Source organism: Anarrhichthys ocellatus, unplaced genomic scaffold (genome assembly GCF_004355925.1).
Source record: "Anarrhichthys ocellatus isolate YVR2014 unplaced genomic scaffold, GSC_Weel_1.0 scaffold4, whole genome shotgun sequence".
Taxonomy (NCBI): Eukaryota; Metazoa; Chordata; class Actinopteri; order Perciformes; family Anarhichadidae; genus Anarrhichthys; species Anarrhichthys ocellatus.
In genome coordinates, this window is record NW_022280034.1 from 7693723 (window position 1) to 7717837 (window position 24115).

Here is a 24115-nt window from a genome sequence, read left to right on the forward strand (position 1 = left end):
TATAGGTTATACTTTGATGCCAGTATTAACATTAGACTAAATATGATGCCCCATCTGGAAAATCCGTGGAAATAATGTAAATAAAAAGTCACACCAAGCCGACAGCCTCCTGTAAAGTTCTTGTTTAAGAGATACATTATCTACATTATCTGATCTGCTGGTTCGTGCCAGCAGTCTGGATGAAAAGACGCATGATGAATTTCAACTCCCCCTCATTGTTTTTAGTTTAATTCTCCTGTGTGGACAATAAACGCTGCTTGTGTCCTTTGCAGAGTAATCACAATGTCCTTTTGATTTTTCTTTGACCAGAGGAAACTAGTCCCAGATTTCACCTTGAACAAATTCAATAGAAATGTCCGGACCCTGGGGTGAAAATGGGCCCACAGTGCTCCAGTAGAAAGTAGGACAGATTACCGCGGGGAGCCTGATCTGGGCTGGATGGTGTCCCGCAGGTAGAACTTCTCAGGAAGCTGCTGGCTCTGGCAGCTGTGGCTGTGTGACTTTAAATAGACGGTGACAGCCAGTGGGAGAATTTGCCTGTTGGCCGCCAGTCGTGGCCTAAATGTACTTTGTCACAATAAAGATGATTTATTTAAAGACCACACAGTGCATGGCGAGGGCAGCATTTTAAGCCATCATGGAAATTAGGCTTTCACCGTATTGTTTTCAGTGGAGGGAGCTAAGCGGAGCTGTCAATGCCAGTTTTAATGGATGCTAATTCATCCTCCAGAGCTCATCATAAATGCCGAGCTCTCTGCCTGTTGTGTAAGCAATGAATGGCATCATCATTACTGCAGAAGCGCTGTGCTCTAACCACTTCTGTTTTATGACTCAGAAAAGCTGTGTGCTTCATACCATTATAAAGTGGAAAACATACCATTCAATTTTCATCAGTTGACAATGTGTTATGCAGGCTTAACAGCAAAACCCTGTCAGAAGCGGCAGCACTTTTTAGCATTTCAATTCCACGTTCCTCAGAGCTTAATCCTGCCTATTTGATTAAACCGTTTGTTATGACTGAGTGCTATTCTGCAATAGAAAGATTACTGTTAGTCAAAGATACAGTGAGCGGGATCTGCACCAACATAATGCACTGTGCAGTAGTGACTTAATGTAATGCGTCAAACCATCTCAGCTATGCCAATGAAAAACGGCTAATTTTAAATATAGTCATCATAACAGTATATTTCTGTGCATATATTAATTAAATTAATGTGTCCATTTAAGTGTGTTTTTTGATGCTGTGATTGTAATGATACTAAATCTAGTATCAGCAGTATGACACAATGTTCCAAGTGCCCAAATACTCATGATGCTGGATATAATATACCATAAGTTTTTATGAAGTATTAACAAGAGTTGTAAAATTTAATGTCTCGTAATTAGAAGCTCTTCAGTCAGTTTTGTGAGCTTTTTCTATGCAGGAAGATTCCTGAGGGAATAAAGAGAGTCATGAGCCCAAAAGGTCACAGTCCTGTGGGGTCAAATCAGTCTGAATCAAAGCTCTGATAAATGTACATCACCTACTATAATGTGAAAGATTATCTGCATTTTGTCTTGCTCTAGATTAAGCTTGCACCACAATGTCTCTGGTCTCTGCCACTCTGACTAAATTTGCTCCCATGAGTAAATCACTGCCAGAGCTGCATAATTCATTAAACATATTGTATTGGTGATAATATAGCAAAACATGTTTGATGCTGTTCCACATTAAATCCAGTGAAGTGAAGAAACGGCCCTTCTTCAGTTGTTAATGTCACAGAGGAAGCTCATCAGGGGATGTTGGTCGGCATCAGAAATGAGAGCGTGCCTCAAGACCGCCATGTTGGTTCAGACTGAAGACTGGCTGAGACAGATGATCCCGGGAAATGCATTCACCATGAAAGGAACCAAAGCGGCCTTTCCTCTGATGCTTTTGCTCTGATTTGCCGCTACGAAATCGTCTCATCCCCCCCTTTTTTTCCATCCTTCATGAAAAGATGCCATTTCCTTCCCTCTGTGATTGCTGTGATGTTGAGTCACCCAGAGACTAATCCTGGATATAATAGCGATTAAGCTTTTCCCCAGTTTTTTTTTCAAGGTGCTATAATTTCTACAGCTCATAATCTTTTATCCCTTCTCAATACGGGAAGGTTGGCCGCTGTGACCTACACTCTCAGCCTCTATGAAGAAGCTATCTTCCTGCATAGAAAAAGAAGGTGAATTCAGATTAGCGAGCAGGAACTGGATCCTTTTTTAAATGTGGGATTACTTTTATTGTAGGAAGAAATAAAAGGAAAATCCAAAGTGACACGAGCCGTACTCTATATTGACTGTTTGCTAAACCCCTGCCAAGAGCAAAAGTATAATGGATTAAACAGTGCATTCATCTGCTCTGACCCGTGGTCTTTAGCATGTCTTGCTAACTAGTTTACCTACTGTTTAATTTAGAGTAACATTAGCAGCTCCGTTCTGCTCTTTACTGGACTTCGGGATGTTTACACTCCAGCAACTCCAGCAAACATTACCTGAGATAATGTATCAATCAATGTGTATATAGACAGATAGATAGATAGATAGATAGATAGAGATCTATGATAAAATAAATATGTCTTCTACATGGGTCATCAACTGGTGAAGATGCTCTGGGAACCAGACAGACAACGCTGTAGAAACATACACAGAATAGAGAGAGGGATGCATACAGTAGTCGACTTCATGATGTTGAGTCTATTTTTATGTATTTTCTGCCTCACAGAATACAATAGTTTCATAAATCAGCTACATTTTTTTTAATGTATGGTAGTTTAGCTGGGGTTCTTGCCCACTTGTGTGTGAAGGTGTTCTCCATCTTAAATGGTTAACTCCATCTTAAATGGTTAACTCCATCCCTCTACTGAGCCTTTGTATTTTAGGTAACGGGCACAGTCATTGACTTCATGAGTTTGAGTTCATAAAGTTCTGAAGTGATGAGTAATTATTTTTTTTACATTGAAAAAATCAAGGCCTTGCTGGTTAACACATTCCCAGCATGATTGGATGAAACTAATATAACTGCAGCTTTGGTCCATCAAAGCTTTTGTGAACCTTTCTGGATGAAAAAAACGAGATGGATAACTTGAAAGGGACCGTCCCGTCAGTACCGCGCTCCTTTTGTCGCCTGATGTTGTACAAATTCTCACAGATGATGCCAGTTTGTAGTTTGTTCAGCTCAAAACGCAGTTAATTAAACATTTCGCCCTGCTGTGTTTTGTGAATATGTGCGTGGGAGATTAATGAGATCAATTTCAGATTTGTGTAGGAGAGGGAATCAATGTCCCCAAAAGTCATACTGACAGGCAGATTAAGCACATCGGCCCAGCGGAGGGAAAAACACCATCATCTGCCCGTGGTTGTCTCTTTCTGTCTCTCATTCACTTTCTCTCATTTCTCACTACTCTGTCATTCACTCCCAATTCCGTGTACCGCAATTCAATACACTTCATTGGCATCAGTGGTACTTGAACGGTCCTGGTGGAGCATTTAAATGGAATTGGAATTCATCAAAACCAAAATCGAATCAGTCAAAATGTGTTAACTCGTGTGCGTTTTTGTGTATTTGTGTTTTCCACAGAGATCTGTGGTGCACATCACACATCCAGGATCAAATAAACAGTAATAATCAGCTGTAATGATTTCAAATTCTAATCTAAAGTGGACACGGTATGCTTGAGTACCAGTAAACCACTAAATAAATTTACAGTGCAAAAAGAGTCTTCACTTTACCCCATTTGTGGATGTTTTTCAGTGACTCTTGTTTTTTTCCTCCAAAGTAACAGATTATTGAGTCAAAACGTCTTCACCTTAATTATTTGTCACACCTTTGTTTTGGACTTTCATACCTGCCTGTAGGTTTTCCTCTTTTGATAGCCAGGATTTGTCGGCCCTTTCTCTTCTCTTCTCACTGTGGTGATTCAGGCTGGTTTTTTTGGTTACGGCCGGCTCTACTCTGTATAGCGACAGAGATAAAACTGCCTATTTGTATTCATGGCTTTAAATCTGATAGAAATTCACTTTTCTTTGTGTTAATGTGTTTGCTATCCGGGGTTCCAGACACACAGTTTCAATTTGGTACATTTTGTGTCTCTGTGGCTTGAGATTGTGAGGCAGCGCTGGTCTGGGGTTAATCCCTCATTTGCATGCTGGAGTTATTTGGTTGATCAGTCTGTTGACCCTCTGAGAGAGTTAAGTATTTTAGTCATCCATCTATTTTATTGGTTCGTACAAATTTATATTGAATGGAGCCACCATTCTTTTTTCTTTTTCTTTTTGTTGATACTTTTTTGCCAGGCTTGGCTGGGAATGGCAATGATGTTAGTCGGTCGGCCCATTAGTTTGGTCCAGACTGAAATATCTCAACAACTATTAAATGAATTGTAATGAAAATGTGTGCAGAATGAATGCTAATGAATCTGCTGACTTTCCCTTTTTGCACCATGCACCGTAACGTTAATGTCTCAACAACTATTGGGTGGATTGGCATTTAAATTTGATAGAGACATTCATCTCCCCCTCCGGATGATTTGCAATAACTCCAGTGGTTCCTTTGCTTTACATCTAGCGACATCATTAGGGGAACCTTTTGATTCGTCCAATACTTTGGTTTATGAATACATACCTAAAAACTAATGACATTTCCATCAGCCTCAGCTGTACTTTGTGTTTAGTGCTAATCAGCTAATGTTAGCACGCAAACACACTAAACTAAGATGGTGAACATGGACATATTTCAGTTCCATATATAAAGGCGTCTGTTTGAATTGCTCTGAATCAGATTTACAACAGATTCTGGCAGGCTTTTGTCATATTGACTGCCAGAATAAAAGTACCCTGAGGCATTTGAGCTGCAGGCGATGATGCAACAAGACATTCAGTGGTGTGTTATTATTACCACTGATGCTGCTCGTCGCCTAAACCAACTCACCTACACAGAAAAACTCAACATCTTTAATCTCTCTAAACCTCTTTTCATATGAACCCTAAAATCATATTCCCCCTGCAGTACAGTTCCTAACATTTCTTTGAGCATGTTTTGATTCTGCAAATGTTTGTTTTTTTCCCCTTCCTCTTCCTCCTGTTATGTCTCTCTTCTCTGCTCAGGCTTTAAGAACCATTTTGAATATGGGACCAGATTAGTAAAAGCATGCTAATGCTCAAGGACTTTCAAACCCGCCTCATCCCCTGAGATAAAACCTGAAATCCAGAGGTGAAAGAAGCAGGAAATTGGGGGAAAATTAATTTGTTGTTGCTGTGTTTTTCAGCACTATGAAATAACACAATTTGACTCGTATTTAAAGACTGACTGTATTCACTCTTTCCAGTATTTAAAGAAAAAAAACAATACATTTTATTACAATATATGTTTTGGTGCTATATATAACAGTCTCTTCACATATCACCTCGCAGATCTTTCCTAAATCCAAAGTTAGTGAGTCATCTCTCCTCATCCTCCAGTCGTCATCTGGTATGTTAATGCTTCTGGCTTCAACAGTCAATTTCATTCGGTTTTTCAATGCAGAAGTCTCCTCATACCAGCCGATGCTCCCTTCAGCTGTCTCATCAAACTCCTCTTGGCATTTTCCGTCCCGCTAAGGCCAAACCTCCCCTCCACCCTCAGTAACGGCAGATTTGAAATCCACACCAAGTTAAGCTCTGTCTTTCAAATGGAAGTAAAACACTTGACATTGTATAAGAAAAAAGACAGCTACTTGCAAAGTGCCTGGTTTTTCTTCCAACGGAATGTACATATGTACAAGTATTTAATATTTTGAATAATAAAAGCAAAAAATAAACTATTAATTCACAGTTATCATTTTTAATTGCAAGTGGGAAAACCTTCCTGTACTCAATAAGCCTGAGCTTCTAGTGTCATTCCTTTTTACCTGAATCTCTACAAAAAAACACTCAAGATTGCTTCAATATTACCATTTCAACAACATTCAAACATAAACTGACTCCAGATCCACTGCTTACTTGCATTCATTTTAACTGTTATTTGCACATGACCTTTTACCTTCACCTTGACTTTCAGCATACAGGCATTACAATAATACCCATGCTTATGTAAGACTGTGCATTTCAATGTGAGCCCACTAATGTTTACTTTGGGTCTAGACAAAGGTCAGTGCCGCGCTGCTCTTTAAAGCATGAGCAGTCTGAAAGCATTTAGGCCAACCAAAATTAAGCGTGATGAGATGAGAGGTCATGTGAAATGAGACTTCAAAGCATAATGTGACGAGGAAATTGCTGTGGGATTCATCAAAACAAAGACTTCATAGAGTAAAGTAATTCATGCAAGAAGACAGAAAACGGACGAGGAACAAAAAGCAAACTAATACGTTTATTCACATAAAATTGTACAGTAAATCAGTCTATTAGGCCTTGAAACTTCCTTGCAATTATTTTTTCTTAGAGTTGAATGACCAAATTCTGTGGAAGAACAAAACCACACAAGCCCTCTAGTGCTGTGTTTAAAGGCCAGAGACATTTATCAAGACAAACTATGGACTTGTAAATCAGGAAAAAGCCACACAACACCTCATCATTTATCCCGTGCTATTACTGAAGTCATTAAAGCTTCACTGAGTGAATCATTCACTGTGCGAATGGGTCTTGATCTCATATGCCGTGTGCTGAACTCTGCCTTTATCTCTGTGAGTATATAAGGATGTGCAACGTCGGTGGCCTCAAATGAAAAAGGGTGAAATGTGTGTCTCTCCACATAAGCGTGAGATAGAAAATCTGAACAGAATGAAGCAGGAAAACAGTTGTCACAATGATGTAATCCTTCCTGTTCTAGGTACCCTCTCCCAGAGCCAGGTCCACCCACTCCTGGCCTCCCTGCCTCTGCCAGGTCGACCCTTCCAGCCACAGACTCATGCACAGCTGGAGCACTTCCTGCCACTCAGGATCAACCGCTCCTCGCCGCTCAGCCTCTTCCCCAATTTTAGCACGGTAAGAAATCACATCACATTTCTAGTAAGCACACATGATGCTGAAGTGATTCCAGACCCAAACATAACCTTAATTCTTTCTTGAAACAGAAGGAAAGATAGAGTATTTAAAAGAAAAAAAAAAAAACGCTGATAAAATTGCAAAAATGCCCATATACAGTATATATATATATTCCATAAACAACTTGATTTTACTTAAAATGCACTTAGTAGCCATGCTATATAGGAAAATATTAATAGACTCAAAAATATACCTGCTTTTTTGTTTACAAGGTTACTTGCTTTTAAGGGAACCTGTTTGCATTACTCTCTAAATTCAAAAGGTATCACCGACTTGAAGCAAGACCACCATGTTCAAGATGTGTGCATTTGTGTTCTTAGATGGACCCAGTGCAGAAGGCAGTGATCAACCACACCTTCGGCGTGGCTCCAGTGCCCAAGAAGAAACCCATCATTTCCTGTAACATCTGTCACCTGCGCTTCAACTCCACCGTGAGTCGTTCCATCTTTTTCTCATATATCTCAGAGGAAAAAGTTTCTTCTCTTGAGCTCCCTCTGAGCTTTCCTCTGGTAAACTAAAATAAAACAAACGCTCAATGACTGGTTTGGATTTATTTTTAATTCACTGCAGGAAGGCGGAAAAATACCTTTGACCACTCTGCCTCTGTTTTCTGCATAATGTAGTCATCATCATCAACCTGTGATGCATTTTTATATATTTTAAATTGAAGTGTTGAATCAACAATATTTCATGTAATTCACTGTGAGACTCTCTTGATGTTTGCTGTCGAACAACCACATACTGTATTTGCAACATATTTAATGTTTTTTGCATCTTAATGGTTTAAAAACAATCTTGACGCAGGCTATTCTTCTTATCAGTCCAATCAGTATATTTATACAGTTTCTATTTACTTAAATGAACAGTGGGTTCATAGAAGGAAACCAGTCAGCTAGTTCTGTTGCTTTTTTCCTTCTTATCACACCTCCCCATTCATATGAATTAGGCTCCCACTCCTATGGACTTCGTTTATACATATTTGCATTTATATTGTTAGGAGGAACCTGGTTGAATGACAATGACTCTTCTTTTGTGAAAACTTGAAGAAAGCAGGACACTGGCGCGAGGACATTCTACTACCCTTACTTCCTCATCTGTCTCTTTCTCGCTCTGCTCTGTACTTTTGGACCAACAGTGATGCTGTAAGGAGTCTTTTTTTCTAGCTAACAGGCTCTCTCCTCCTCCCCTCTGTGTCACCTGCAGCTGAGCTGAGAGTGCTGGTTTACCCAGGAGTTGGATGCCAGGTTACAGGCAGGTACCAGGTCCCAGTAGGGGGCTGCGCTGAACGGGTGGAATTTGTACTTGACAGAGAAAATTGACTAAAGGAATAGTTCAGAATATTTCAAGTCTTTTCATATTTTATACTCACTGCTTGTGTAGTACATACAGAAGGTTTCCTTTTCACAGTCATTCATATTTTTTATTTTTTTGTATGAGACGAGAGCTTCAGGTTGCTATTCAAAGTTCAACGCAATTCTGAATCCACTGATACAAACTAGGATTACAAAGTTAAACCAACGCTAAAATTATTTCGAAGGTGATTGCATAGTAAGTCATGCTAAATTTGAGTGGTTATTTAAAACATTAACCATGTTTTCGCTGCTATGAAGAAGATATATGACCATAATCACCAAAGTCATAAGGGTTGACTTTCTGGGAGCCATGAATGTCTGTAACAAAATCCATGACAGTTGGACCAAGCAGCAACCTCAAGTTCTGAAAAGTGAAGCCAATGCAAGCCTAACACTTGGACTCTAAGTGCTTTATTGCACTGAATGAGGACTAAAAAATGTATGAAGACAAAGATGGATGGCTGTGAAAATGGTGTCTACTTATACTACGTAACCCACGATGTGCATAAAAAAAGCAATGGACTTGAAGACTTTATTCCTTTAAGGCTGCTAAACTCACTGAAAAAAAGCATGAAAGATTCAAGCCTGAAGGATCACACATGATATTCTAATTCTGCTGCCCTTTTGTGGAAAACAGTTGTTGCTCACTGTGTATGAAGAGTTTGGGCATCAGTGGTGTGGTGAGAATGCATAAAGCAGCTTGAATCAAAGTCAGCGGAGGCCAAGCAGTCCTGACAGTCTCCTTGAGGATCTTTGCCGTCCTGGGACACCTTTTCTACATGTTAATCTCTTGTGAAGTTAACTATGTTGGAACATAGTGAACACATACTACACTGCCTTGCCAGATAGTATGGTAGAATGCAGATGGGAGCAGACTCTTCCGTCTGACTCGGTTGTAATTCACGCTGAATGATTAGTGTGCACTGACATTCAACGTGGCCAAAGGGGCCGTTCACCCTTTGCTCAGCCCTGTGTCCCCCCCGCCACACACTTTGATCCATGGTGGTACCCTTTCTGTTTGTGTAGCAGCATAAGCTTAATGCAAAGTGTTGATGGGAGACTCCTCCCCCCCCCCACCACTTTATGCACAAAGTCACTAAAGGATCACCTCTGCACACTCAGCTCGGACGCTGTACAGTGTACAGTGTGTGCCTGGAAACTGGATAATTTGAGCGACGACAAATTATCCAACAGCCTCGTGTGAAGCTAGATACTTGAAGCCTTGTTACACTGTTCAAAACTCAGACTCTCTGTTGATTTAGTTGTGCACTTGTGTCCTTCATATACAGTACAGAAATGCACTAGTGTGGCAAAAAATGTGCGCTCTTAAAGGTCAAGGCTGGTTATCTTTTATGTTTTTGTTATTGTTAAGAAATCCCATCAAAAGAAGAAAACCAAGAATTCTATAATCTGTCCAACTTCCCTACTTTGTCTGTGGTACTTTTAAAAGGTTAAAATAACTTCCTTAAACAGCTGGTTACTGTCATTTTTACCGCCATATTGCTAAAACAGGGACTATTTTCAGAGGCTGATTAATACAGATTTGGCACTTTAATCAGTATTTTTTTTAGAACTAGCATGGTATATGTGTGATTGATTAAATTAGTTACTGTGTCCATGTTCATATAATGAAGGAACATGCAGTGTGGCTCATTTGTGTGTTTTTGGACAACAATAGAGGCTCTACGGCACAGGAAAGAAATACATCCGGCTACTCAGACTATACTACTAATTTAACTTCAGTAAGTTATAGGCCTATTTTACAGAGGACACTCTGACATGTCAGTCACAGTAAAGAAAAAGCACAGATGTAAATTATAAAATGAATGATGACATAATCCTATATAGCTGCTTCAGTTTCTCAGTCCTGGTGTTGTACATGCTGGCTCACTGTCACACTGTCACGGCTTACTGGGACACTTGAATAATATAATATTAGTAACACCTGTGCTGTTCCTACAATGACAATTAGAGATGTTTGTTGTGAATAAGGCCTATTTACCCTAATATATTTAATCATCAACAAACAGGTCTATTTAATCAAAGCACATGTTGTACCATTTATGTAAATATGACAAATAATATAAATAACTCACCAGCTTCCTTCAGGGCTTTTAACTGCCTCTCAGGTCTTCATCAGCAGATGGAGTTTGCTCATTTGTCATGAAGATGTTAATGAGTATATTAAGCCAAGCTGCCATATAACATATTGTGCAGATAAATATTGTTGTAGAAAATTAGAAACAAAGCAATCAACAAACTGCTACTTTATTTCTTTATTATTATTTACTTTATTGCCGTTTGTTTCCTGAAGCTAAGTAGAGCATATACAATGTATATATTTGCTGTGTTGTACGGAGATATTAATGTGTGTATGGATTACCAGATAAATGTTTTTTTGCTTCAGCTGTTTTGTTTCAGTCTTGGTGCACTTCTACTTGCTGGCTCTCGCTTTATCTACAACCATCCAGAGCCATTTTGGGCACTGCCCCAAATGTGTTTTCTCTCGCAACAGAGGTAGGCTCAGGGGGCATTTTGTGTTGCAGGATATGCACACAGGCCCTTTTGTGTCACAACGAATTAGTGGAAAGATGAGCCAGTGAGCTAAGAGGATGGTCATGAGATGCCATGAGCCCAAATGATGCTCATTTGTGCACAAACGTGACGGCGATGATGATCAAAATGGCGATGTGACTCTTCCTCCAAGTCAAATGCTCAATCGCATTATTTATCCCTAACTCCATGGATGCATGCGAAGCCAGAGAGATGGAACAGATGGAAAGATTACAGTTTACTGATTTCATGCTGTCCTTCATTAATTTAATCATGTCAGTGATTCGGTTCATACACTCTACACTGATTTTCTTCTCTGTTTGTTCTGCTCGTGTGTGTGTGTGTGTGTGTGTGTGTGTCATGGTCATGGTCAGACCCAGGCGGAGGCCCATTACAAAGGTCACAAACATGCTCGCAAGATGAAGGCCTTGGAGAATCGGAGGAACCGGAAGAAGAAGGGTCACAGTCCGACAACAACAGGAAAAGACAGGGGCCGAGGGAGGGGGATGATGGGAAGAGGAGCAGTGCCAATAGACTCCCATTTGAAAGACACAACGGGTATAAATCTTTCTGTATTTAAAGGCGCCCCATCCTCTGAGTAATAAGTGGTAATGGGAGAGACGTAAGCACTAGTCTTGGGTAGCTGCCACTCAGCTGGCTAATTACCAGCCATTACCTGTCCTGCTATCATTGGCTCTGTCAGATAGGTAATTACTCTCATCAAGCAAAGATGAGAAGCCTTAAAGAGATAGTATTTGAAGAGAGATGTAGTGGTGTTACTACTTTTAGTTTGATTTTAGCTGTAAATCAACAGTGGCTCAACACAACTCCCACTTAGTTTCTTGTTCCTATTACAACAACACATTTGTATTGTCACTTTGCTAATGGACATGCAAAGTGTGTAGAAAATTATGGAAAAGTGCTTTTCTTTAATGAATCAATTTATAGTTTCAGCTCTAAAAGTAAGCCAAGTTTCAAAATAGCCTTGCAAGTTACTTTGATGCCCAACGCAGATAGAAGACAAAGAAGAAATGCATCAAAGTCGATTCAAAGTAGATGAGGCATCTCAGGGCCGTGTGTGGGCGTTTTGGTTAGAATTTGGTCTTTGAAGGTATATTGAGAATAAACGTCTGAGGATCAGTTGTTGTGCTAGCTAGGATATGCCCTCCCTGTCCTTGTGCAGGTGACCAAGCTCTTTACTTGTCTCTGTAATTTCAACAAAAAAAACACTGTAAAACCTGCCATGTGCAACTTTTTATTGTTGATGTAAACTGCACTTTGGCTTGTGAAAATCCCCCCAAACTGCTCTTTAATTCCCAGACAAAATACTGTAGACATGAGTGTCCTAATTGGAAGCTACAGCCCTTGATCCGTTCCATATTCTTAATGTTATAGCTATTGGTTGTTCTGCACCATTGCCTACACAAGAGCTGCAGTGAGAGCAACAACTTTGCTGTCTTTTACTCACTTCGCTTCTCATTCTGCCTGAATTAAAAATGTCAGCCACTTCCTTTCTTTGCTCCGTCTAACGTTCCTTTTAATTACTGATCTCCCCCCTCCCATTTTGTTCCACAACCTATCAATTTCCGTCAAACCCCACAATGATAAGCTTGTTACGTTCAGCAGTTGCCATGGTTTTTGATTGATGGTGACAGAGAGAGCTGCAGCAGAGGGAGCGAACAATTGACAGAGAGATGGAGGAAGAATGATTGGGATGGCGGGAAAAAGAAGGAAAAAATACTAAAATTAAAGAGAGATGATAGAGCAGAAAAGAAAGTCGGGAAAATATAATAACAAGATTAAATAAAATAAAAAAATGAAAGGTCGTCTGCACAAAAAGACAGATAATATGAAGGAATAGAGGATTACATTAGTCAAGAAAAGTGTGTAGGATTCTTGTATCGTTGAGGCATTGTAAAACTGTGCATTAAACGTCATGAGTGATTTTTCTGATATTTTAGATGGCACACCCAGTTTTAGTAGCTAAACTAAACCAGCAGAAATCTTTGAATTTTCAATTCAACAGAACTTTATTTATACCTGTACAGGTAATTGTATGCTGCAGCTCTCCATCCAGATCAACAGGCGTGTTAATCACACAGCTAAAAACAACAAGCAAGTGCTAAAATCTTTATGAGCAGTATATAAACGTTTAAAAATGATTATAACATACTATAATGTAGTTGTAAGCACATATATATATGTTTATTAATGCAATTTCCAACAACTTCAACTCCTCCTGAGGGCACTTCAGGAGGCTGGTATACAAACAGATAATGAATGACATTACAGTAAAACACAACTGTAATAATACATTAGTGTTGTCTTATGAGAAGTTATAATTGTTGACAAATACTGCATAATATTAACGCTCATTATATACTATTACAGCCACATTATAGTGTGTCGTAAACTATTTTGTGAATGTTTATGTACTGCTTATGAACGCTAAATAGGGGGACTTAAAGTGAAGTGTTAACAAAAAACTTGATGTGTGTTCACTATGATAATATTGTCAAATACCCCAAATGTTTTCTTATCAGTAAATCACCACAAAATTGCATAAAATTCAAGCAGCTATAATAAATACTTTGTCATCCACATAATAATGCGACCTTCGTTTTTACTCTGATTCTTATCCAGATAAAATACAAAGAAAAATATCATATTATCAAACCAATTCTAAATGGGCTCATAGTGCAACTTCTATGTTTATTCATCCGTCCACAGGGTTAAGTGCTTCTTCCCAACCTGCACAGCAGCAACCAGAAAACATCCAGGAAAGTTTGCTGGCACCCACCACGCCCACACAGCCTTCATCCACAGACTCCTCTTCACTCCGTTCTCCTCAGCTCTCCCCACAGATGTCCCCTGGCACTCAGCTCAGTGATCTACCTTCAGACAGTCCACCTGTGGAAGGGTGCAGCCTGGCCACCGGTTCAGCCCCACACTCTGACCGTCAAGGGAGCGCCACGGGAGGTGAGGAGGAGGTGGTGAAGGTGGAAGAAGCTAAGGAGGCCAAGAGCGACAAAAAAACTTTTCACTGTCCTACGTGCAAAGTGACGCTCAATTCCAGCTCACAGTTGGAGTCTCACTGTAGTGGTATGTTCTAAAATACTACTGCTATTACTTATTAAAAGTTAGTAAGGTTATGAATCCGACATTCAGTTCTCCTCTTTGTTTGGCTGAATCAGGCTCTAAGCACAAACAGATGCTTGATGGTCACAACAGCAGCCAGTCACAACGCAGGGTCAAGATGACATCATCGCCCAGGCCCACCAGCCGAATTAAGCAGCGAATGAGCAACAAGACCAGAGCGGTTGTGGGTGTATCCAGCCAGCCGTTTCACTGTGAATTGTGCCAGGTGTCAGTCAACTCAGAGACACAGCTGAAGCAGGTAAGTGGGTTTATCCTGATATAAGAAATGTGACTAATTTTACTACTCACTAAACTGCTGACCACTGTATAAAATCTCAAAGTGTGGAATCCCTAACCTTTGTGCTTTGAGGGAAAACTACCCAGTTTGTTGGCTGTCCCGAATGAATCACTTTATATTCCTGTTCCCTTTTTAGCACATGAGCAGCAGGAGACACAAAGAGCATTTGGCTGGGAAGCCTGTCAAGGCGAAGTTCACACCCTATAATAAACTACAGTCCAGTGCTATCTTAGCGGTGAGAATTAGTTACACAGTCACACACACACAGGAACATTTGAAAGAAAATACGCAACACATACACACACTCAATAGATGCAAATGGTAAGCTCTGCCTCGCACATGTCAACATACTTGCAAGCCCAATGGCTGCTTAGTGATTGATACAAATAATATAGATATATAAATAACAACAAATGGCTTCTGTTTGTTAAGTGAAAACCACCACTTTGGTCCAGACTAAAATATCTCAACAATTATTGGATTGCCATTCAATTTTGTTCATGGTTCCCAGATTTAATGTGTCTAATCCAAATACCTGCACAACCAATGACGTTCTCATGTACCTTAGCTGTACTTAATATGTAATGCTAATTAGCAAATGTTAGCACGCTAAACTAAGATGTGAACATGGTAAACATTATGCATGCTTAACATCAGCCTGTTAGCATTTAACAGCTTGACTAGCATGGCTTTAGAGTCTTAGTTTTGTTTCGACTGAATGTGCCTCTTGTCTTTGCTGTCAGACTAAACTGGCCTTGCAGAAGCAGCTATCTAAGGCCCTGCCGGCAGGGTTCCTGACCAACCACCTCAATCGAGCTGCTTTGTGCGCCATGGCGCCTGGACCCTTGGCGCTACGGCTGCCGCCGTGTCCCACAGCCTTCATCCATGGTCCCCTGATCAGCCCCACACTCTTCAGGCCGGCCCCAGGACCTCTGAGGGTCACACATGCGCCTATTATCTTCTCTCCTTACTAGCAATGAGCCAAGCTAGGCTAGAGGACGTACAGTAGAGTGGATCTAACCTAGCCAAGTCTGGACTAGCAGAATAGATTAGCTTGGTCGCTGAGGACAAAGCATGGGACACCCTGAGGGATACCAGTACACTGTTATGCCATGATGGCAGCATATCAGCATGTCATGTTTGGCAGGCTCAAGTCATAAGAACCGTATGCACAATCCCCTGGTGTGGATTGAGATTTCAGTGCAGACTGACCAGTGAAGGATCATCGCTCAGCTGTTTTCCCTCAACAAACTTTTGAGTGCATGTTCCCCGGAGTCTGGACCCCTCTTGAAGCCATAAGGACAAAGATATTTTAGTTTTATTTATAGGACAATAATAGACTAATACACTAGAGTGTGTAAATGTTATGTGTTTGTTGGCAAAATTATTTTTATTTCAGAGCTTTCTAGTTGTACTCTGAGAACAAGTACAATACTTCATTCCTGCTTTAGTCTTCATAACCAAAATGTAGGAAATCCAGATTGAAAGTGGCTATTTCCATACAACCACCCTCCACCAATGAAAAAACAAATTCCGATTGTTGAGGATATTGCATCTCAACAATTGTATATCTTTACAGCCATTGTCTGATGTGAATGCCTTCTCTTTATTTTAGATGAATACATGTTTCTCTCTTGCTCTGTGTTACGAGGTGACAATCAACAAACACCCTGATATGATGCCAAGAATACTCGCCATATGGAGACAGACTACATACAGTATGATACAATGAGATGGTTTCATTTAAAGTTATTCGATTTATGTGGATAAAGACGAATTACAGCTTGATGCTGTTTGTGCAATATGAAGATACAGGATGTTGTGTGTTATTCCCCAAAATTTAAATGATTTATTCACAGATATTTAAATGCATCTTTGATGTCTTTATTAAAACGTTTTTTTTTCATAGAGCTGTATTAAAAGAACGTTCTTTAGAAATCCCCTCCCACCTTATTGTGCTGAATCATCCTAAGCAATATGTGTTTTTGAAGTGTCACCTGGTAAAATTAATGACAAGTGTAACTGTGCATCAATTGCAATAATGTAAATGATTATGTGCTAAAAATGTCGATACTGTATTCTATATGAACTTATAAATAGTCATGTTTTTTTTACACAGTTGTGGTGTTTCTTTCTTCATATGAAAAATTGAGTGCCTTACCATTAATTTTAAATATACAGTGAACACAAGCTTACTTCAGATATGAATATAGTTATAGACAAGGACACTGAAAGGTCTTTGATCAAGGCACACTCTCTAATAACTTGTATCCTCAGTATGATACTGTTATTATATCGCATGAATCAAAGGTCAGAGAATATAAATAGCCAAAGAAAAATATATACATTTATTTTGATCAAAATGAATCAAGTACAGTATATCGTATAAATAGTGGTGAGTCACTGAACTCCTGCAGATTTGAGATAGAACACTGACCTACTGATAACCACATGCACAGATACAAGCAAAGTGACACTTAACATCAATCCTTTCGCCAGACTGAAAACTATATGGTGTTTGAGTAAGAGAAGATGTAACACAAAACACAAAGTGGCTATTCCCCACACTGAGTATAACCCATACTTTGTGATACTCTTATGCCATCTAGTGGTGTTTTGTAAGAAAGAGCAAGATAAGATAACCTGTAGATAGGCAGGGAGATATCTGTGATATTTTTCTGCACTAATATACATTTATATCAATATAAAAACAAAAAGTTATGAATTTAAGTAGTTGCCATGCTTTTCATAATAATCAACGGTAGTACAAAAAAATGAAACGTCATCTAAGTATCTTTATTATTGATGCACCAACCCAAAATGTAGGTTTAGTTTGCTTGCTGGAGAGCTGATTCTGGATATACAGTGTTGGACATTAGCCTATATATGTACACAATTCGCAATAACATGTCCAATTGTTCATTTGTGAATCATTTTGGCCTTTAAATCCTGGCAGTAGCATCCTGGTCACCACAAATACATACAAGCATGTAGAGCTTCAAGGTGTCAGGTGAGATGACAGGTGGGTGTAAGTTCATGATTTAGTGGAAGAATGTAACGTGATACAAGCAGAAGTTTATGGGATGGTTTCAAATGGAGTTTGAGCCAGGCGAGGTTTGACGCAATAGCACATTACCGGTTATTTTTAGTCATTTTTTGTAACATCTATTTTTAGAATGCTAATGTATGCAAGATTTGATTAAATAAAATAAAAATATTTTAGATACAAGCCTTGCTTTGGGAAACTTAAATTTAAATATATGTTATATTTTTAAATGCAACGTTTTCCTTTTTTTGTCTGGCCTAGTTTCTCATGACCTCAAAAATAAGAAGAAGGAAAAAAAGCAATCACCGATTAGTCCCCGGAAATGACGTCGGTTCGTGTTCGTCCTTTCCAGCAAAAAATGGCAGCTGTTGACATCGACGTGCCGGTGGACACAGAAGCTCAAATCCGCAATCCGGAGGACATGGAACGGTAAACATAAAATTGTCCGCTGGGTTGTGTTTCGCTGCGCGTATAATGTGAAGATAACCCGGGATTCACTGACTGAACTCAACCGCCGTTAGCTGACAAAGGCTCCGAAACAACGGCGCGACCACCCCGGAGACGAGCTAACGAGGCTAGCTTTCCGGGGGAGAAACGGCACATTTAGAGTTGGCTAAATCTTAAGATTTTATTGGTTTTCATAAATGGCAGCCGGTGGCGTTCTTGTAGTTTCGATGGTTCACTTTAGAACCGCGAATTTGGGATTCTTCAAAGTCACTTCCCTTCACAGTGTATTCGTCAAGAGAACCTAGCTTAAGATAATCAGCGTGTCTTGAGACATGCTACAGCTAATTTACGGCTAACGTTATCCAACGAGCATTGTGTTGTGTGTCTCGTGAGTTAATTAACCTTTCTGTACGGACATATTTTAACATAAATAAAGAATTAGGTCAGTCTTTTGGTGGAAAGGTAAAAATCGGTGGGTTTCCCCTTTCTAGAAACTTCCATAAGAGGCTGACGGACAGAATTATAGTTTTATACTTGGTGCTCCAACAATCAGATAAAGTAATTTATTTAGTGAATCATCTAAAACGTGCTCAGGTATTTAAACGTCCGCGTTGTGTTCGGGTTTATCTCATATTAATTCAGCTCCCCCTAATTCAGCTGTGTTATATACGTAACGTTAAGTGTGTAAACGTAGTTTGAGATTGAAATAATCCAAAATACCAGAATGAGTGAATTTATGCCAATGTATTAAAAATGAGTCTGTGTACAGGAAAATTAATAAGGAAAATAAACTGCGGGTGTCGGCGTCACATTTGTTACCAAAATGTTGAATTTAGAGTTGGTTTGATAACTAAAATTCAACTGTAGGATCAATAGCGTTTAGTAGCTAAAGATACATTTAAGCTCCCTAAGCCTGCAAAATGTAAGGAGTTTGGTGATAATATTCGACAATTTTTTTTTTTAAATAAATCTGAAATATTATATATTGGTAATCCTGAACTAGACGGAACCTGTTAACAACAATTTGAGCTGTCCAAATTCAAAATATTTCCAAATGACAATGATCCATTAGGCTTCTAATACAAATGTCTCTTTGCTGGTGCCTTTTTAGTCTTTATTGGGTTTATTTGCACTTGTATAACATTTGAAGTAAGTACTGTGGTTTCACTATTCACCACCTAAACCTGAGCCGCCTGCTACCTTCAATATTTGAACTATTTATACATATTTGACTTGAATTCTAGTCTCAAGTTTTGTACAAAACAAAAGTATTTTGTGAATATTATATTCCATGTCTGCTAATATATTTCCCAATATCCTACACACTGGACCTTTAATTCCTCTACAGGCATTTATAGCACGTTTTTAAATTGTATTTATTTATCATGCCCGCAGCATGTGATGTTAACATATGTTTAAGAGAATACTCTATTTAGCTTGTACATCTTTTACAAATCTAATCCTTAAAGCAGCTGTGTGGCCTAACTGCAATAGACCCGCATCGCAGATATTTTTTGCCTAAGAGTCGGATTTTCTTCTATACACAACCTTAGTTACAATTGAAAACACTGACTGATGTCACTGACTGGTGTGGCCCCGATAGCAACACTTTAAAATGTGAATCAGAGTTCGTCTACCATTTAACACATGGCACGAAAGTTAACTTTTAACTATTAGTGCTGCAGTAAAGCAGTCATATTCTGTACATCTTGGCTCGTGGAGGGCTTTTATTGGTTGAGTGATTTATCGCATACAAGTTTTTTTTCCATATTGTGTCTTCTAACTACTGACATCTTGGTAAAGCATCTGTTCCACCCTGACTTTGGTTTCTGTTTTTCCTCTCTGCAGTCAGGCTGAAGGCTTCAAAGAGCAAGGAAATGCATTCTACAGCCAGAAGGATTACTCTGAGGCTTTCAACTATTATACTAAGGCCATAGGTGAGGTTACCACTAATTACTCTTTACCTGTTGTCCAATCTTTGTACATACTCTCCTGTTGAGAAATGCCGATGGTCTCCTCTTGTGACACCTCTCCCAGCAAAACAAATAACAATAAATAATTGAGTCAAGAAATGCTCCCTCAATGTACCTAAAAACGTTATCGGGACCATCTTGACTTCTGCCATTTGTATGGACTTGCAATATAATTGCAGTATTCATTAGTACCCACATCTCAGCTTGCCTGTATGACATGGGGTTTTCTTTCTTTCATCTCAAGATGTGAGCCCCAAAACTGCCAGTTATTATGGCAACAGGGCAGCCACCCTCATGATGCTCTTTCGCTTTCGTGAGGCCCTAGAAGATTCCCAGCAGGCTGTGCGGCTGGATGACTGTTTCATGAAGGTCGGTTTGAACATCACCTTCATTCTCATAATTGCCCGCCACTTATTGTCTCAACCCCCCCCCCCCCGACCTGCAGAAGCGTGCACAACATGTTGAGGTTTTTTCTGTACACGGTCCTAAGAAGGTAATGTGCTCCTCCTGTCCCACAGGGTCATCTACGTGAGGGCAAATGCCACTTGTCGTTGGGAAATGCCATGGCGGCTAATCGCTGCTTTCAGAAGGTTTTGGAGTTGGAGCCCAGCAACAGAGAGGCCCAGCAGGAGGTGGGGATCACCTGAACTGTTCACAATGTATTTAATGTATTAACTGTATAAGAGTGCCTTGAATTACATACTAAGCACAAACTTGGAGCGAAAGTCTGAATCCTGCAACTCAAGCTGGTCTGTTAATATTTGAAATAAAGTGTTGATGGATAATTGTTGTTATATTTCAGAATAAGACTGCAGCGACTCTACTGGAGTACCAAAGAATGGCGGATGTTGGCTTTGAAAAGCGGGATTTCAGAACGGTACTTTACACCCTTTCTCTTTTTTTCACCAATCTCTCAAACAACACAGCTCCATCTTAGCTGTCATGTGATCAGTTGTTAGTATAGGCAACATCTAATGTAATTTATGAACGTTCACGAATGAATGTGAAGCTAGAGTGTAACAGGTACAGTGAAGCGTTTCTTGTTCTGATCCAGGTGGTGTACTGCATGGACCGGGCCTTGGCTGTGTCTTCTGCCTGCCACCGCTTCAAAATCATCAAGGCCGAGTGTCTGGCTCTGCTGGGACGCTATCCAGAAGCCCAGTCCGTGGCAAGGTAGGAACAACTGGTGGTAGGTTCATGGTGTGTGTGGTAGTTTGGTTACAGGGATGCAAAAGTTCATTCATTTTAAGATTTAAAAAATGAGTACAGAGTCTGCTTTATTAGCTGTCCAGTAAGAAGGATGGATTTTATTAACGGATTCTTCTCTTTTAACAAAACTTTCTTTTCCAGTGATATCTTGCGAATGGATTCGACTAACGCAGACGCGCTCTACGTCCGAGGCCTGTGTCTCTACTACGAGGACTGCATTGATAAAGCTGTTCAGTTCTTTGTCCAGGCTCTGCGCATGGCACCTGACCACGAAAAAGCCCGGCTAGCCTGCAGGGTAAGAGGATCATATTGTCCTCTTATTTCTCATTTCATTGGAAGAAGAAATAAACATGCATGCGGCTGACAGAGGGTGGCAAATATACAGGAACTGTGATAACATAATTTGTACGGGATTTTTTTATTTTAGACTAGTATTTTGAAGCACTGCAAGTGTGAGTAAATGTTTGGAAAATAAATAAAAAATGGGATTGACTTGTTCTTTTCCCAAATCAGAATGCCAAAGCCTTAAAAGCCAAGAAGGAGGAGGGCAACCAGGCATTTAAGACCTGCAACTATGAAGCCGCCTACAAGCTGTATACTGAGGCCCTGACGATAGACCCCAACAACATCAAGACCAATGCTAAACTCTACTGCAACAGAGCCACCGCAGGATTAAAGGTACCAGTCGGAGGCATTCATCAGTCATGTGGTCTGATTATTTGCCACAAAATTGCAGCCTTCCACAGTGCTCGTGCTTTTCTAGCCCTTTAATGGGTTCACTGTCATTGACCTGTTACTCATCAACAGCTGAAGAAACTTAATGAAGCCATTGAAGACTGCAGCAGTGCAATCAAGCTAGATGACACTTACATCAAGGCCTACTTAAGAAGAGCTCAGTGGTATGCTACCCAGTCAATATGAGTTAATTTCTCCTAATTTGTGTGTTCAGCATTGAGCAGTTTTCGAGTGACTTTGTCTGCCCCGTAGTTACACGAACACAGAGCAGTATGAGGAAGCTGTACGGGACTATGAAAAAGTTTACCAGACGGAAAAAACATCAGGTAAGCTCTCTTTTTCTTCTTCTTTGTTTGCCTTTATCCTAACTGATACTCTAGCTGGTCAAGTTTTTCCACACACTCACATTTTGTATTCCTCTAGAGCACAAGCATCTGCTGAAGACTGCTCAGCTGGAGCTGAAGAAGAGCAAGAGGAAAGATTACTACAAGGTGCTGGGGGTCGGCAAGAACGCCACCGAGGAGGAGATCAAAAAAGCCTACCGCAAACGGGCCCTCATGCATCACCCAGGTAGGCCTGTCGGCCTTCGCACAGACATGCAGGGAACCAACTTTGATTACATTTCATGGTTATTTATCTGAATTGTATTGTGGTGTTGCAGACCGCCATAGTGCAGCGACTCCAGAAGTGCAGAAGGAGGAGGAAAAGAAATTCAAGGAGGTTGGCGAGGCCTTCACTGTGCTCTCCGACCCGAAGAAGAAGATGCGCTACGACAGTGGACATGACCTGGAGGATGAAGGCTCCTTTGATGGCGGAGGTAAATGCTTTACGGTTATTCTGGTCTTTGGTCAGATTTACATTCAACCTGCAGGTCATTAGTGGGATGAGAGGGAACATTTTCACACTTTTTATTTTAAAGAAATGCATTTCAAAACGTGGTGATATGCTTCTTTAGAAAGTCAACTATTGGGTGCTTTTAAAGAATAGAAAGACTCTTCATTGATGACTGAATAGAGCTTTTTCACTGCAGACATTTTGAAATGTAAATAATAACTTCAATCTGGTTAATTGTCAAAATGGCATAAAATAGGCCACAATACTCTACACAGATCCATGTCACTATCATGACATGGATCATAACTTTTAAGCACTACACTGAAGTCAATGAGCCTAAATAATCCAACTGTATCTATAACTTCTAGTGGTTCCTGTTTTCTCTCTGTAGTGTACATACACACACTCATAAAATGCGTGTACAGTCTGTCAAATGCTTTGTCTTCCATCTTGTTTTTCCAGAAGCTCTTCATGACCAGCTAACTCCAATATATTTGCATTTTCTTTTTTTCCCCAGATTTTGATGCAAACAACATCTTCAGGGCTTTCTTCGGTGGCCACGGTGGTGGAGGAGGAGGAGGACATGGAGGAGGAGGACATGGAGGAGGATTTAGTTTTGATTCCAGTCCAGGTATTTAGACATCGTTTAGTTTATTTAAGAACAGGAACATTGATCAAAGTTTATGATATTAACGTAAATCTTTTTTTCTCCTTTTCCCCCAAAAGACTCTGGGCCTGGAAATTTCTTTTTCCAATTTGGCTAAAGTGAAGGATCATGTGGGGAAAAATGCAGCACTGCAGTGGAAAAAAATAAAGTTGGACCCACAGTCACCTCCTGATGCTCATCCTCCTGAGTGTCTTGCAAAACCTCCCCAATATTATTTTCAAGTGGTTTTTGATTATTGCATTCACTCCTAAATTTACTCAAAAACAGTGGGAATGATAATTCAGAGACTTTAGTGAAGAATTAACATTGTAAATAAAGAAGTGCTTAAGAAGTCTTTTTTGTTTTTTAAAGAGGTTTGGATCAGCTGATCTCAGAGCATGTCCCTGTTGCCAAAATCTAAATATTAGATTAAAATAAATCTTATAAAACTGCCTCAACCTTCATAAAGGTGACTAGTTGTAAGAAATGCATTGGAAGTTTAAGCATCATGGTTGATTAGTTTTAGAAGGCATAACATGGCATCCGTTTTTATGGTTCTCCTGGGACAGCATGTCTCTATAGAGCAAGAGTCAATGTACTGTGGAAGTTCAATGTCAAAACTGACCTCAGGACAGCCCGTTTAGGACAACGCAGGTCTGTTGCGAGTGTTGTGTTCAGGTTTTATTGGCTCATTTGCCAAATATAGAATCAATGTGCAGGGTTTTCGTTTCTTCTCCATGCTGCATTGTATATGACTCGAATGTAAAGTGTTTTGTGTCCATAAATTGTTTTCCTCCTTCAGTCTTCCCTCGGTCTTTATATTTATTGTACTGTATATTCTAACCTGTGTAC

General features: G+C 39.9%; 2 protein-coding genes across 4 annotated transcripts in view; both read left to right on the plus strand.

The window, feature by feature from the left end:
- The window catches only part of LOC116381187 (zinc finger protein 385C-like), a 53412-nt gene extending 36938 nt beyond the window's left edge, over window positions 1-16474 (plus strand). For 2 of the 3 annotated variants that reach the window (XM_031843109.1, XM_031843111.1), the window contains 7 exons: window positions 6818-6972; window positions 7353-7463; window positions 11312-11495; window positions 13668-14039; window positions 14132-14334; window positions 14510-14608; window positions 15117-16474. In XM_031843109.1, the coding sequence (XP_031698969.1) occupies window positions 6818-6972; window positions 7353-7463; window positions 11312-11495; window positions 13668-14039; window positions 14132-14334; window positions 14510-14608; window positions 15117-15347 (1355 nt within the window). In that variant the 3' untranslated portion in view covers window positions 15348-16474. The remainder of the gene's footprint in view (window positions 1-6817; window positions 6973-7352; window positions 7464-11311; window positions 11496-13667; window positions 14040-14131; window positions 14335-14509; window positions 14609-15116) is intronic. The other variant, XM_031843110.1, reaches the window with a different exon arrangement.
- Window positions 16475-17741: 1267 nt separating this feature from the next.
- Window positions 17742-24064, plus strand: LOC116381236 (dnaJ homolog subfamily C member 7-like). The gene is made up of 14 exons (XM_031843211.1): window positions 17742-17848; window positions 19715-19803; window positions 20084-20208; window positions 20358-20471; window positions 20642-20716; window positions 20894-21012; window positions 21190-21343; window positions 21562-21726; window positions 21856-21947; window positions 22036-22109; window positions 22207-22353; window positions 22445-22600; window positions 23135-23248; window positions 23344-24064. The coding sequence occupies exons 1-14, from the start codon at window positions 17742-17744 to the stop codon at window positions 23379-23381; spliced, it is 1569 nt and encodes a 522-aa protein (XP_031699071.1). The 3' UTR covers window positions 23382-24064.
- Window positions 24065-24115: the final 51 nt, after the last annotated feature.